This window comes from Mauremys mutica, chromosome 13 (assembly GCF_020497125.1).
Source record: "Mauremys mutica isolate MM-2020 ecotype Southern chromosome 13, ASM2049712v1, whole genome shotgun sequence".
NCBI classification, from domain to species: Eukaryota; Metazoa; Chordata; order Testudines; family Geoemydidae; genus Mauremys; species Mauremys mutica.
This window is the reverse complement of record NC_059084.1, coordinates 11183512-11200137: the sequence shown is the minus strand read 5'-3', so window position 1 is coordinate 11200137 and position 16626 is coordinate 11183512. Positions and strand designations below refer to the sequence as shown.

At 39.6% G+C, this 16626-nt stretch overlaps 1 protein-coding gene across 2 annotated transcripts in view; it reads right to left on the bottom strand.

Annotated features, from left to right (window-relative positions):
- Window positions 1-2411: 2411 nt before the first annotated feature.
- The window catches only part of LOC123348132 (serine/threonine-protein phosphatase 4 regulatory subunit 1-like), a 42924-nt gene continuing 28709 nt past the window's right edge, over window positions 2412-16626 (bottom strand). For both annotated transcript variants that reach the window (XM_044985536.1, XM_044985537.1), the window contains exons 13-20: window positions 15873-15965; window positions 14933-15118; window positions 14227-14388; window positions 13228-13328; window positions 10836-10956; window positions 8416-8550; window positions 7233-7374; window positions 2412-5685 (exon numbers count right to left, since the gene is read on the bottom strand). In XM_044985536.1, coding sequence (XP_044841471.1) covers window positions 5531-5685; window positions 7233-7374; window positions 8416-8550; window positions 10836-10956; window positions 13228-13328; window positions 14227-14388; window positions 14933-15118; window positions 15873-15965 — 1095 coding nt within the window. In that variant the 3' untranslated portion in view covers window positions 2412-5530. The remainder of the gene's footprint in view (window positions 5686-7232; window positions 7375-8415; window positions 8551-10835; window positions 10957-13227; window positions 13329-14226; window positions 14389-14932; window positions 15119-15872; window positions 15966-16626) is intronic.

Here is a 16626-nt window from a genome sequence, read left to right as displayed (position 1 = left end):
GGGTGCTTTGGGAAGGGTTTGCAATGCCTCATCTGGCAGGCACAGCATCACGATGGAGGGGTAGGGATAGCTCAGTGGTTTGAGCATTGGCCTGCTAAACCCAGGGTGAGTTCAATCCTTGAGGGGGCCATTTAGGGATCTGGGCAAAAATCTGTCTGAGGATTGGTCCTGCTTTGAGCAGGGGGTTGGACTAGATACCTCCTGAGGTCCCTTCCAACCCTGAGATTCTATGATTCTAGGCAGGTTTCCCAATCCCCTTGGCCCGTGGGCATCCTACAACATTGCCAGCTGCTTTTCAACTGAAGTGGGCGGGGGGGAAGCGTGAGACAGGGAGCGTGTGTGCGCGTATGGAGGGCAGAGAGAGACTGTTTTGGGGGACAGAGAGTGTGTCAGCATGTTCAGACAGCAGCAGGAAGCCATCAGTGCTGAGGCAGGGGGAACCCCACCTCCCTCGCTGGGCTCTCTGCACAGCAGCCTCTCTCTGTCTGTCTCTCTCTCCCATACACACACACAAGCATTCCACATTAATGGTTTGCTTTGAAAGGGGAGGGGTGCATGTCTCCAGGGAAGCCAAGTTCAAAACAATGAGCAGAGTGGTCACTTGAGGCATTATGGGACAGCTCCGGAGGCCAATTGCAGCACAGAAAGCAACCAAGTGTCTACACTGGGAATAGAGCGCTGGAGCCTCTGCACAAATCCCCTTACGACTCTCGTCAAGGTGGGTTTTTTTGCAGCGCGGCAGCTGAGGAGTTTCTGCGCACAAAGTGGCTTGGCAGTGTGTACACCTCTGCAGTTTGAGCGCAAAAAGCTGCTTTACAGCGCAGAAAGTTGCCAGTGTAGACAAGCCCTAAGTCTCTGCTCTGCAGGACTGGGGTCCTTCCCTTCTTCCTGCTCAAAGGGGAACAAAGGCCAGAGCCTCAAAGGGCAGCAGTTGAGACAGCTGGGGAGGAGTCACAGCCACCAGCCTGCTCACCAGCAGCAGCTTCATTTCCTCCTTCCCAGAAGCCAGATCGAGGGTGGAGGCGATAGGCCGAGATTTCTCATTTATGATAATGTGGAGGAGTCTGAGGGAGGAGGGGGAAGAAGAGTTGCTCTTTGGTAAAGGCAGGAGTGGGGAATAGACACAGGGGGACCTTGAGGCCGGGCACAGGAGCACATTAGGTGAGGAACCCAAAAGAGGGAAAAAAGGGAAGAGCTGGGGAAGGAGTGCAGGAGAGCACCTTGAGAAGGGGAGACGGGTACAGAGGAGGCTGGGGTCAGGAGAGGTAAGTAACAGCTGGGGAGAAGTATGGGAGACCTTCACAACTCATTTATGGGAAGGCACAGGGATCATGGGGAGGTGAAAAAGAAGAGGATGACAGACCTTGAGAGGCAGAGAGCAACACAGAGATGGGTGAAAATTAATAACCAGCATCCCCCCTGTGATGGGGTGTCCACCCCCAAAAGCCCTGGAAGGGTTAAGGTGGCTAGCTGGGCCAATTAACTCCCCAGGCTGCACCTGGAGGAGGAGCCAGGCAGCAGGATGAGGCTCAGGTGGAGTAAAACAAGAAACCCAATAGCTGAGAGCAGCTGGCGGGTTGTGGGGGAATAGTCTGCAGTCACTCCCTGGAAGGAGGGAGGTGTGTTTGGGACTACAGAGGCAGTTACTCCCTGGGAGGAGGCTGTTTGGGCAGGCAAACGGGAGGAGGGGACAGAAAGATGGGGGAGGGCTCAGGGAAAGGTAGGAAGGTCCAGGAGAGAACAGACCTTGGCTGCGCATTAGAGGGTCCCTGAGCTGGAACCCAGAGTAGAGGGCAGGCCCAGGCTCCCCTGCCAGCCACGGAGGAAGTGGCACCATGGGGAAATGAACGGGAAGACTGCCTGAGACTAGCACTGAGGGAAAACTTTGATACCCTGGAAGAGGGAAACACACATAGTGACCCGGCCAGAAGGCCAAATCACGAAGAGGAAGCTGCAGTTCCTGGAGCAAGAGGGGCTGCAGGGTGAGACAAGAAGCTGGGTGGAGAGACCACCAGAGGAGGGGGCAGCACCTGGAAGGAGCTAAATCCCAGATGGGCCGGGAGGAGGTGCCCCTAGCAGTGAATAGCCCCTGTGACATCCTCTTTCTTCCCCCACCCCCCATGTCTCCTATATGGAAAACTTAGCGCTGATGCAACATTAAGAAATCAAACAGAGAAAAGTGAGGAAATTCTATTATTAAGGCTCCTCCAGCAACATTAACTCTGCCACGCTGCACTAGGGTATTTTATATTCGTTTTCCTTGTTAATCTATACCCGCTCGTGGTTTATTTTTAATCACAATTACCACTTTACAATCCTTAGTACTGAACTTGTATTTTAAGCAGGTGAAGAAAACAAGTTGCATATGCTATTTATAACATGAGTCAATTACCACAAAGACATTTCATAAAACAGTCATGAGATTTATTGAGATAAATACAATAGAAAGTTACATAGATTCTATATTCTGGCAAATCAGTGGCACTTCCAGAGTGTCTCCACTTATTTGGACTCTAAACAACACTGTTTATAGATGACAGCTGCCACTAGGGCAGAATCCTGTTAGTTGCCAAGTGTGTATCCTATATAGCGGATACAGTGAGTCTGAATTCTAAGCAACATGACTAACATGCTTTGGATTACAAGTGCCTGATAATTTTCTACAGCATCCAAGCAATATTGCACCACTAATGTTATTCTCATGTCCCTTAGCCAAAAGTGTTTTAGAGTGATATTCTTGCTGCTTTTGCAAAAGTGGACTGACTATCTCACTTTGCTCTATTTGGCTTTTAAATACAGTTTTTGCATAATTTAAACAGCCCAGAGAATTGCATGTGAATACACAGCTTTAATCTTCATTGCAACCATTTGTCTAGTGTGAGTGGTAAAGTGCAGTCTTTTAGTCATGCTGAAGTCATATTTCCAGTATAAAATGAAAACAAAATGCACACCTTGGAAAAAGTGAGCCAGTTTACTAGAACTGCGTGTTGTCTGAAGTTAAAGGAAGATCTATGTTGTCCCCTCTAGTGCATGCAACTATAGAGTTTTAACAAATTTTTAAAAGCTCTACTAAAAAACCTCCCAAAATCACATCATTTGAAATGGACGTGAATTTCTGGAGTTAGAAAGGTGCCAAAAAAAGATTTAACACAAATTTTTGTTTTGGACGTTTAGTGACCTTAGTTGGTGGCTTACAAGTGATTCTAAGAATACCATCATGGAAAACTATCCCAACTTTCACAAACATACAGAAGTTTGTATTTTTCCAGTAAGTTACTGTAGGACAAGGTAACTTTTTAAGACGATTATGGAAGCAGAAAGCTGGGTTGTATTAATGTTCAAAGTAACCAGTTTATATACAGTACATTTAAAACATATCTATGTACACTTAAAAACTTTATGATCAGTGCTGAGAAATTTAACGACCTGTTAATAGTCAACAAAAATAAAACCTGGTCAGAACAATCTTAGAAAATTTGAACTGTTTAAAAAATATTAGTATAATGTTAGCATTAGAAAAAGATATTAAAACTACAAAAAAACTAACTTGCATTTTTTTTTTGCTGAGAAATTGCAGTCATAAAAAATTGGTTTGCATTGAAGAGGCATTTGTTTTAAATTATATAAAAAAATTAAGGGTGGAAGTTGTGGAATTTACAGATTTTAAACTGTTTTCTGAAATAGCAACAATATATTTCTGCCTATAGTTTCTAAAAGCATCTTATGGTCTTGCAAGCAAACAATTTATTACAAATGCTATACATTGTAATGCAAAACTAGTTTGGTAAATATTTATACAAAATTCAACACTCAAAAAAACCTCACAAATCAGGCTGGGAAAGCTACTTGCTATGAGGCTGACAATCCAGTTTTAAGAAACTAGTATTTTTAACTTCCAGACAATATAAGTAATTCATATTATAACAATGAAATAAAGTGGAAGGAACTATTCTTTCACTGGTCTGTTTACACATTAGGCAAATGTTGAACACAGTAATTTACTTGCCATTAAATGAGATCCATTTCCCCATAATGCAGTATATATACTGCAAGGCTGTGGTTCTGATTCAAAGCCCATTGTCTTCAATAGGTTTTGGATCAGGTCGTATGTTAGTTCAAGTCTTCATAAAGAGGGGAAGGCAGAGCTGAAATAAGCAGGGCCCAGCAAAGATAATCAGTTCTTTAGCTTAAGTGACTATTTTGCAAAACTGCCAGGTTTAGTGAAGAGGATTTCATGCTACTTTTTTCTACGGAAGTTCCTGTTTAGATATGAGAAGAATCCAATATCCTGTCAAGTTAATGTAATCTTGGTTTTCCCCATTTCATTTTTTGTTTAAATCCAATCAAAAGAATCATGACAACAGCTACAATACTACAAACCAAATTTGCAAAGTAAAATGGGTCAACTTTTGTATTCTGGAAATCTGCACTATACGGAAATGTACAGAGACCACAACATAAGAACCTTTCTCTGTCATTACAGTACAGAGAGACAGATTCCCAGGGATCTGTGTTTTTCAAGTCACAGGTGTATGTGTGTATGTGATACACTCTCATACACGTGCATCCCTACTTACACACTTTGCAGAGCATTTATAGAGGTTAACTTCCTATTGCAGAGACTTCATGTAATCTGTGACCTTGGAGTTCCTTGAATGAAATGAACTTTGCTAGGGCAGAATTAGCAATTTCCAGTTGGGGAGTTAACAGTCCATATATATTACACACCCATTAGTACTAGCAGTGAGAAAAGGAGACCAAGGATTAACGGCAGGAAGTGAGAAAAAATGTTAATAATAATAATACAGTTTACAAAAGACAAAAGTAATAAAAACTGCCCCAATATACAGAGAAAGTCAAGCCCTGATTTTAAAAACATCACATGTAAGTTAAAAATAGAAGTAAGCCATGCTTTAGTTCCAACAAGCCACCTGTGTTGTATAACGTAAAATGGCTTATATGATTCTCACTGGTGTGGGATTAAAATGTTTTGAATTCTTTTGCCAAGTTTCAGGAGCTATTCACATATATACATTTTTTCAGGTAAATAATAAAATGCAATACTATAAACAAAAAAAATATAAAAACCACAATAAAATGGGGAAAGCAGCTACACTTAAGCTTACTAACTTCAGGTTTTTAAACTTACGAGCTTAGAGGGGTTTCTAGCAAACTGCTTTATTACTGGATTTTTTTAAAATACAGTATTTAAAAATATATTACTGTAACGGATGATACTGAAATGCTGTATGTGTGCAACTTCATAAGAGGGTATTTACAATACTGGACCTTGTGTAGAGATGAGTTACAATCCATGTTTACAAGGAAAAGAACAGAAGTATGAATGTAGTCATCCCATCTGAAGCATAGCTTTAGATATAAAAGTGGTCACTGAATGAAGATAATGGCATTTTCAACAAGCCCTTTTCTCTCAGACCAGGGAGGCAATAAATTGCTTGGTTCCATGTTCCTCCAAGAACATGAAGTGTGTCACCATTTTGATGTTCGGGGTTTGTAGTAGATGAACAGTTTAGTTTTGTTTTTCAAGGGAAGTCGTGTCCATATTGTTCAGTTTTGGTTTTACAGTGGCAAAAAAAGACACATCTTGGTCCCTGTCAGACTGTAAAGCTAGAACAGTCTCTTCCACAGCTTCCAGATGAGGGTTGCCAATACTTTTAAAATAAGCTAGAACAAGCAGAAAAGGGGAGGGGGGGAAAAACAGTTTTATTCAAAGCTGTGCTGTACTGTACAGGCACATCACAAAATTATTCTTACCCTTTGCCAGAAGAGAGAGAATGAAGCTTTGCTTTTTTTTTTATTTTTATTTTGTTTATTAATTTGTGTGATCTGTAACTTTAAAAGACATGGTGAGATTAGTGTTAGCGTCTTCCTTCATCCAGAGAAGTGTGTCTAACTTTGAGGCTAGCCCACGGAAGTTGAGAAAGAATGCTGTGTTTTTCCTTTCTTAATTTCTTTCACTTAGGGTTTGGCAAATGGAGATCTCTGTGTTGAATATGCAATATTTCTATAAGTGGTTCTTTGCTTTTGCTGGCCCCCAAGTGGAAATGTACCAGTAAGAAAGGAAAATTGGCAGGCTGCCATGTTCATTTTTTTCTTAAAGTACTATCAAAATACTCCCATTAATATAACTGATTCCGGTGAGGAGTGGGGAAGGGAGACTCCCTTTATAAAAAGGGACGTATCGGAGGTGGCCTGGATGTTTTGAGAAACACTAATACAGGAATATGCCTATGAGTGGAAGAGTGACCGTATTTGCAAACCAGGCTGTTATACTATTCATTCTCTAGAATTGAGAAACAGTTGATGACTATAGCAAACTGAGTTTGTGCAGAACCTTTTAAACGTCCGATTACAATTGCTTTCACTTATTTCGAACCTCTGAATTTCTCAAAAGCATCTCCTCTTTGGATCTATAATTCACTGATATCTCCTCTTAGGCTTCAGTCAGTGCTTCTCAACGCTTCTCATTTTAATAGTGTCACCAGGGCTGGCTTAGACTTGCAGGGGCTCGGGGCCGAAGCCCAAGCCCCATCGCCCAGGGCCGAAGCCCAAGGGATACAGCCACTGGCGGCAGGGCTCAGGTTACAGGGCCCTTGGCTGGGACTGAAGTCTTTGGGCTTCGGCTTTAACACCTTTCCTGTCTGGGGTGGTGGGGCTCAGGCTTTGGCTTTGTCCTGCCCCCTGGGCAGTGAGACTCAGGCACGCGCAGGCTTCGGTCCCACCTCCTGCAGTCATATAGTAATTTTTTGTTGTCAAAAGGGGGTTGCAGTGCAATGAAGTTTGAAAACTCCTGTCTTCAGTCATTTATATAACATGCTATGTGACTTTCCCACTATAAACAGGCAATCAACTGCCCTCCACTGAATAGAATATCACATCTGTATTATGTATGTCAAAATCACAAAAGGGTGACAAACTACAGAGGATATACAGTAGCCTTTTAATGCTAGCAGAAAAAAACCTTTTTGAAAGGAAAGACAAGCCTGTGTTCTTTTTGCAAACTAACTAACTGATATCAAGCACTGCACAGATTGAATTTAAATGTAGGATCCCAAAATTATAATGTTCTAGTTTCTGCCTTTGTTATCTAGTAAATCTGAACATTCTTTTTATCAGTTGAGCAAGCCAATTTGTGAAAAGCTGCGGTGTTACAGAAATGATGCTATTAATGAGAAATTAGTTCTTACATCAAAGGAATTAGTTTAGCATACCTTTCTCCAACAGCGTTTGCCTTAGAGCCTTGGCTAACAGAACCCTTACGTTTGGCACAGGATCAGAAGAAAGACTTAAAAGACTGGGAAGTAAGTGTTCGACAAAATGGTCAACAGGCATACACTCTTCTTCTACTACAGCCTATGGAGGTAAGAGCAGAACATAAGATAAAGCAAGGTGAATAATCAGTGTATCTTTAACAAAAACAATTCTCTCCCATTCTTTTCCAACTTGCCTCAAGTTTAGCTTGTATTTAAAAAATGTTAGTTGTCTGGCTGAGTATTTCAGATGTATTCCTAACTCTCAAAAGTATATTGTTCCACACAAGCAGCCTAAATTTATATTTACAACGAAGGGGAGGTTACTTATATACATTTTTTTCTTTTAGTGGCCCTTCCTTTCCCTGCAAGTTTCTGGAAGGACACTGCAATCAAAGTATCTGATTGACCCACTCAAAGATAAGTATCATTTAGTCATTCTACTTTGTCTAGATATGAATTTAGGATGTCAGGATTCATTTGACGTTGGCCCAACGAAGGCAGTGGACTTACTTTCAATCTTCATTCTGGGAATCATTAACACCTTGACTCTGCCTCTCCTCTTCCCACTGCCTTACAACTAACTACTATGATGAATCATTTCCCTGGCTAAAAGAAATGAGGTATGGCCTTTTCAGGGGCTAGTACTGACCACCAAACTGAAGAGTAGGGCAGTCAATGACCACTTCCCTTCCTCCTCCTCCTGGTAGCAAACAAGTTTAGAGACATACCCGTTTTCCACCACCTCTGGGCAATCACCACTAATTCAAAGAGCACATGTGAACTGTATACCCCTGTCACTGCAGGACGATATGCTCCTGCCAGTACTACCAGTGGATTTCACGAAACACAGCTTGTTTTCAGTCTCATCTATATTTTGCTTTGTTGCCAAGAGTGCTGACAAGGGAGGGTGCTACTTCTGAGGTTTGCTTTTGTGATTTGGACATGTCAGTTCACACAAACCACTGAACCACCCAGAGAAGAGAATGACTTTCACTCATTACTGATTAGGAATAGTTCTTAAATACTCTGGAGGTGAATGGCTCTATATTCCTTTACCAATTCTGAAAGCAATTCCTGCCAGCATTATGAATCCTCTCAATTATTTGTTGATAAACCCATACATGTAAAAAGGCAATCTAACCTGACAAATGAAGGCAAAAGCTTGTCTTCCAATCCACTTGGAACAATGACGGAACCTCGCTACAAGCTCATTAATGAAATTTAATCCCAACGCATTTGCATTATTTGCATAGAACTTCTGTAGTATTGCCACAACCTGTGAAAAGATCAGAGGGGAGTTTTAGACTGTGAATACTAGCATTTAAGTGGCATCACTTTACTTGAAGACTACTACTTAGGAATGCCAAAACCTCTGCAGAACTATAGGTATCATTAAACTACAGTGTTGTTTGTTTTGACAAAAGCTTTACTTAGCACAGCTCTGAAACACAAAGGTTGAGAGAAGAGGCCATTTTTAAGCTTCTTTACTGACCCAACTGTCTACTTTGCTATTGTCTCACTAAAACGCTGCTTTTAAAAGAAATGTTACAACACCACTTTGGGGTGTTCTCAGTGATATCCTTGCTGCCGCTACCGCCAACACCACCACCTTTCTGTGGAGAACCACAGCAGTAAAGAGCAGATCCTGTGATGTCTGTAGTGCCAGCATATAGACACGTTCTCTACTTACTAAACACTATTACACAAAACTGTATTACAGCATAAAACCAACTTACAGGAAAGAACAGTGAACAGTAAGATCATTTGCCTACTTTTTCATGTAACAGATTACTAGCATGTCCTTCGCTACAGAAGGCATATATATTTAACAGGAAAAGTCTGACACAAAATGGGCTCAAAGAAGTCATTAGAAATAAATTCAAGAGAACTGTGCTGCTATCTCCTGAATAGTTATAATTACGTATGAGAATCTTAGTTTTGAGGAAGACAAAAAAAATAGCATTCATTCATTCATAAAGAAAATTACCATTAACACTATGACACAAGGGAAGAAAGGAGGGAAATTCAGAGTTCAGCTTTCCCTTCAAAGCAGCCACATCTTCCAAGTGCAGTCTAATACTTTACCACCACATGATGTGCAGCATTGCACACTATCAGCACTACAGCACATCAGATTATAGTAAATAGTCAGGATTTCATTTTGTATTCCCGTCATTCTGTACATATGAGTTAGCCTTACTTAAAAAAAAAAATCTAGGTTTTCCTTAATCTCTTTTATACATATGTATTCTTATCAGTAAGTTTAAAAAAAAAAAAAAGTCCATGAAGACCTGGGTACATACATTAAAATTCCCCCTTTATCTTTAAATATGTCTAAAAATAGTTCTGTTGGTTAACCATGTAATTAGCAGGCTTATAGATTTGTAAAATTAGTATTTAGTCAATATACCCAATGCCCAGTCCATTCTGTAAACTTTTATTGAGCCACGATTTAAAAAAACAGAAGTCTAATGTAATAGACTGCGGGCGAGAATTTTTTAAACCATGTTGCTCAGGAACCTCTGATTTTGCCTTTACAAAAATGCACCTGAAAAAGTCTGCATGAAATCCCAACTTCATTGAAGTCAACTGGAGTTTTGTTACTGACTTCAGGTGGGGCCAGGACGTCACCTTTTATCGTAAGAACGGCTATCCTGGGTCAAACCAAAGGTCCACCTAGCCCAGTATCCTGTCTTCCGACAGTGGCCAATGCCAGGTGCCCCAGAGGGAATGAACAGAACAGGTAATCATCAAGTGATCTATTCCCTGTTGCTCATTCTCACCTTCTGGCAAACAGAGGTTAGGGACACCATCCCTGCCCATCCTGGCTAATAGTCATTGATGAACCTCTCCTCCATGAATTTATCTAGTTCTTTTTTGAATCCTGGTATAGTCTTGGCCTTCACAACATCCTCTGGCAAAGAGTTCCACAGGTTGACTGTGCACTGTATGAAGAAATACTTTTTCTTTGTTTTAAACCAGTTGCCTATTAATTTCATTTGGTGATTCCTAATTCTTGGGTTATGAAAGTAACACTTCCTTATTTACTTTCTCCACACCACTTTTGTCTCTGCAAAAGTGCATGTATAATTGTATTGTGCCCAGAAAAAACTGGGCATACATGGAAGATGTTGAAACTAAAGCTGGTCCACATTTTTTTGGAACAAGATTTTTTTAAATGAAAAAACTATTTTTTCAAAATTTTAAAATTTGTAAATTTTAAAAAAATGTTTCAATAAAATTTTTCAAAAAACAGATTTTGTTGACATTTTTCATTTATCATTTTGGGTTTCCCCCCCCCTCCTTTCCACTTCTTTTTTTCCTCCCTACAGTCATTTTTTGACAGCTGGAATTAAAAAATAAAAAACCCATTTGGAGCACAGAAACTACTTCACAATACTTCGTGAAAAATTGTCTCTTCATTTTTTGACCAGGTCTAGTTGAAACATATTTGTGTTCATAGTATCTGTTGTTACTATATTATTTCAATAAGCTTTTCAAGTAACAGTGTTGCTAGTAAACACATTTTTCATACTTTTTTTGGCAAGTAAAATGCTTTACCAGTTTGAAGGAGATCCACCTGACTTCCGATACTTTATCCGAACAGAGAGTTAACGCAATGTGCCGTAAGTAGTCATACACATCATTGGGGTTGTAGAGTTCTAATATCAGGATCAGCTGTCTGAAACACAAGGGATCACTGAGTCAAAACATTCCTCTCTTTTCTTTAATCGCCTTCCTGCTGAAGATGGGGGAAAAACCATTTTGGTTTCACAAATAAAGTTGTTCAAAATCTGGGAGAACAATAATTTTTTATATGCAAAGCTTTGGGATTTTGTTCTTCTGTTTAGTCTCCCAGCCAGACTAAAATTTATGCATGAAGTACATGTTTCAGAACTACTACATTTCAATGAAATTAAATACAAAAAAATGCAGCTTCGGTGATGAGACTTGACAAATTGCAGGTGTATAAGAAAATTATCAAACTACAAAGTAAGTTACTTAGGGATTCTTAAATTCCTTATCTTACTTTCCCCTCATTCCTTCTTCACTAATACTTTAAAATATTATTATTAGATAAAAATGTTGAGGAATTTTGACATTTTTATGCTATAATGGGAAATTTCTTCCTAACTGCAGAACACAACCACACATACTCTTGGGAAGTTAAGATGAGAAATATTTGAATTACTGCAGTGAATATGTAAATATCTCCTACTTAAGTTGCATCATCTGTGGGAAACTGCACATATCATAGCCATAAGAACAACAAGTAGCTGGTGAAATTCTGCCAATCACAGCAAAAAAAATAATACTGGCGTTACAAAGTTCTCCCACTAGATGTCAGGGAACTTACACAACATTCACTGCAGTTTTCCTCACTGGGTTTATAATACAAGGATAACATTACACCAGCAGCACGGTATGGGGGTTAAAACCTCAACAGCCCAAACAAAGCATACTGAACTAAGATTACTGTGAAGGAAAGTTTTTTAATTGTATGCATTAAAATGCTTTTTGAAAAGAGTCTAAGTAGCTAGAGACATCAAGGAATGTGTCTATCTACAGGCTAGCCATTTAGATCCTAAAATCATATTGAAACAAGCCACCATTACTAGAACCATTACCAGTCCCTATTCCATCCCATTCCGCTTCCACTTAAGTGAAAACACCAAAATGAGTCAACTAATTGTACAAATGGAAAAACCAATGCCATACGCATTTTGTTGATTTATATATAAGCGCTAGAACTGAATAGGATCATACGTGTCATTGGCTCTTGCTGCTGACATACAACTAACTGAATGAGCGTTAATATAATCTACCAGAGTTTCATAGATTTTAAGACCTGGAAGGGAACTTTTGACAACATAGTCTGACTTCCTGTATATAACAGGCCATTGAATTTTACTCAGTTACTTCTGTATCAAACCCAATAACCTGCATTTGACTCTACCTGCTACTCTATTTATACAGGTCTATTGCAAAAGGGACCATTGGCTGGCCCTACGATAGTAAACATGATTAATAAATAATATCTTCCAGAAGGGCATCTACCTTTGATTCAAAGGCATCAAGACAGGGAGAATCCACCACTTGCCTTCATAGCTTGCTGCAACGGTTAATCATTCTCACTCTTAAAAACGTGGGTCTTATTTCTAATTTGAATTTGTTTAGCTTCAGCATCTAGCACCTGTTCTTGCTATGCCTTTCTCCACTAGATTAAACGGTCCTTTATTACCTGCTATTTTCTCTTTGTAAAGATACTTTTATCCTGGGGTCAAGTCACCTCTCAATCTTCTTTTTGATCATTTAAACAGATTGAACTCTAAGTCTCTCACTGTAACGCATTTGCCCTTGAGTCATTTTTGTGGCTCTTTTCTGCACCCACTCTAATTTTCAGCATCCTTTTTAAATTGTGGACACAAGACTTTATGCAGTACCCTAAAATGTCTACCAATGCTATATACAGGTGTAAAATTACCTACTCATACTCACTGCTCCCATGTAGTTAGATAACCCTACTATTTGCCAACAATGAGAAATGCTGTCAGAGTACGGTTCAGCGAGATAGGGACCTATATGAAATAAAGTGATGGTACACTTCCTAATGGATAGAGTCCACATCACAAATCCATCACTATAACTAGCACCTTTGGCTGGCTGCCTCAGCAGAGGTGAATGATAATGGATATTGATCTATCCTCTCGTCTAACAGGTGATCCCTAAAGGTTGCGCTAAGGCTCATTGGTGGGGCAATATGTTGTAACCTAAATTGTTGCTACTGTACAAGATCTTCTGGCCTTCATGTAGTTCAAAGTTTAACCTAAAAATAATCTCCATGTCCCTTTCAATGGAAAGCTACTGCCTTCTACTCACATTCAGAGTGTGTTACAATTCTGAACATTACCATGAAAGGTAATGGAACCACACATTAACAAGTTTTACTTACTCTGCCAGCTCGTAACGAAACCTCCAATTCCTGCTGTTATCAGTCACGACAAATTCTTGAAGCTGGTAAAGGTACTCGCGCCTTTTGTCTGCATGAAGCAACTACAGGAAATGTCATTCCACAAACAACTGATTAGTAAATACAACTGATTAATCCAGCAGTTTAAAACTTTGTTTGAAGCTTTATAAACACTTTTCACTTCTTTCAGGGTTAGTCCTCTATTCTTTACTCCCTGTCACTGCTGTTTATTTGTATTTTCCTGCTAGAAAGAACTCTTAAAATCAGATTACAGTTTACAGGGAATCTGCTTTTTCTCCAGAAAACTAAAGCCCAGGTTCTGAAAGTTATGCACACCCAGTTGGGGTAGCTACATATGCCAAGGGCTACTTAGGAACTTCTGCCTGTGCAGTTACTCAAATAATGCATGAACAAATTAGGCCTGCATAGCATTCACACAAATCCTTAGACGATTTATTCCAGTCACACTTTTTCTACCAGCTAAGGTCAGTAGAGAGCATAAATTCAGGCCTGCCCTCACTTGAGTGCACAACGTATTACTTTTCCAAGCGAAATGGTGGAAGTCCCATCTCTGGAGACATTTTAAACAAGACTGAGCAAAACATTTTTAAAAACACCACTACAGGGGTCAATCTTGCAATTGACTCTGAAGATGGACTTGATGACCTGATATCTTTTCATTTCTCAATTGATCATAGGCCACTTAGATTGCTCTGAACACAGTTCCACTACAACAGTTTACAAAAGCAAGCAAACAAAGTCAGATTTTCAGATGGATTTAGTTTGAGTATCAGAGGGGAAAGTGGAGGATCTTTAATTAAAAAATTAACTTCTCTGCAAAAAATCCAAAACCCAAAAAGCAATTAATTTATATATTTGAATCCACAAAAAGCTTCTGTGGCAATTGCTGCATGAAAAATGGAGGTTTAATGTGCCTAAGAAAATGAAAGCAAAAATTTAAACTGCTATATAATCTCCTACCTTAAGGAAGTCGTAGAGATGTTTAAGAACTCCAATCCGCACTTCATCCAGATCTTTTAAGAATCCATTGAAGATTGGCACCAGATCAGCTGCTGTTAGTTGATCCCCCAGAATAACAGCCAGCTCGTGTATGGAAAAAGCTAGCGTCCGACGGACCTTCCACTGTCCATAGTTAAGAAAAGACAATCTAGATTAAACACTACAGAGATTCTTGAGCAACTCTTAAACAGAAGCAGCAAAGAGTCCTGTGGCACCTTATAGACTAACAGAAGTATTGGAGCATGAGCTTTCGTGGGTGAATACCCACTTCATCGGATGTATTCACCCACGAAAGCTCAAGCTCCAATACATCTGTTATTCTGTAAGGTGCCACAGGACTCTTTGCTGCTTTTACAGATCCAGACTAACACGGCTACCCCTCTGATTCTTAAATAGAAGTACACTTATATTTTGAAGGGTATGGGCAGAAAAAGCAGAATTCATTACACGAAAGCCAGGTGCTGCATAGCATGTGTATCATTTATAAAGTCTCCTTTCTTAAATAAAAAAAAGTGCATCTGGCCCAACATTCTAGATTCATCATAGAATTTTATTCACTGTCAATTTTAGATATTATTTCTTATAAACTACAGCATAGTTTGCTTATATTTCTAATTTGTATAATTTGCTTAGAATTCTGAACGCTTATTTGAAAATGCAGCTTTACCTGTACATCTGCTGCCAAGGTCTCATACGTATCTTTCAAACAATGCCAGTTCTGCCGGCCCAGAGTTAAGGCCACCCCCGGGAGACTATATGCACAGTGTTTTGCTATTTCAGTGTCAACAGTCTGGGCTCGAGCTGGGTCAGTCATTGACAAGTACTGGTCTAACAAAGGTTGAGGTATGATATCCTGCAGACAAAGATAGTAAATTATTAACATTAATAAATTTAAAAAAGAGGAAGATATCATCAGCATGGAAAGACATCTGCTCTAGAACAGCCTTCCCTCTTGCCTCTAAGCAGATGGCAAGTGCGCCAGGGGCACATGCCAGGACAGAACAACAAATGACTGAACACTCCATACCCTATGTCAGGCTAGCACAACAAACTACAGCACGAGTCACTACCTTAGGTGGCTTGTCATCCAGTTGAGACAAAGCAGTAGGCAACAGTCTATGTATCAAATCAGGAAGATAGCAAAGGTTGATTTTATTACTGAATAAACATCATTTTGGGTTCTGCATCAAGTTATTTTATGCAGCTAGATCTAACAGCTCGATTTTCCAATGCAGTTCTGTTTATATAAACTTCTCTGGCAATTTAAAAACGAAATTGTTGCTTGTAGGCCAATCTGTACACCCAGTGAGAGCAGCATATTAAGCTGCTGCCTGTGATGTGTAGGCAGCAGCTGGGGACACCAGAGAGAGATTCCTCTGTTTGCAGCACCAAATATGCACTCTGTGGGCTTGCCTGGAAAAGGAAAAGCCTGGATTTCCATTAATTATTTTATCAAAATCAATAGAGTTCTACTCATTAATGCCTAGAATATTTTCTGAAATTATGGAATTGATTGGACAGGTGTTTACAAATTATCACATTACAGCCAAACAAAGAAATGCGACAGAGTTGAGGGTAAGGCATCATGAATTAATATTTTAAATCACCTGTAATTTCGATTTATCATCTTCAATGGGTGGATTATGATGTTGTTCTTTCTTTAAAAATTCAATGGTCCCATTGTGTTGTTCCTCTGACTCCTGTAAAAGGATGTAGTATTTATGATGAAAACAGTTAGTTTTACTTTCTTTCATTACAGAACTACTGTTTAGTATATCTCAAAGCATTACACTGAAGAGCAACACAATTCAGACACAGAGCAGGCCTTTGAGGGACAAATCATGCTTACTACTCATGTAAGTAGCCAAGTCAAGATGATTACTTATGTGAGTAATGCAAGCAGGATTTGGCCATATAAGAATCACCCACAACAAAACTGATTCTATGCAGTGTCTTAATCAAGAAAGGATCAGTTTTAAGCTTCATGAATAGCAGGTCAGATCAAGAACAATCACTATGATTAACAGATACTGCACATCTAGTTATTGACCCACTATGGCAACAAAATTATTACCCCAAAGGACTTTCTTTAACCAAATTTTATGATTATTAAAATGTCCATGGGACACTTGCCAGAATATTTTGATTTCAGTGAAAAGGTCAATGTTGAAATAACGCCTCTGCCTTCATGCTCACACTCTGAATTCAGAACCATGTTCAGATTGAGCGACTGATGAATAGTTTCAATACTTTAAAAAGGTATAATCAATTATTAATTGTAATTGCAATGAACCCAACATCCTTCAGATACTGGAAGGTAGTTTCTTATTTATTCTCTAAAGGTTCTACTCTCTCTGCCAA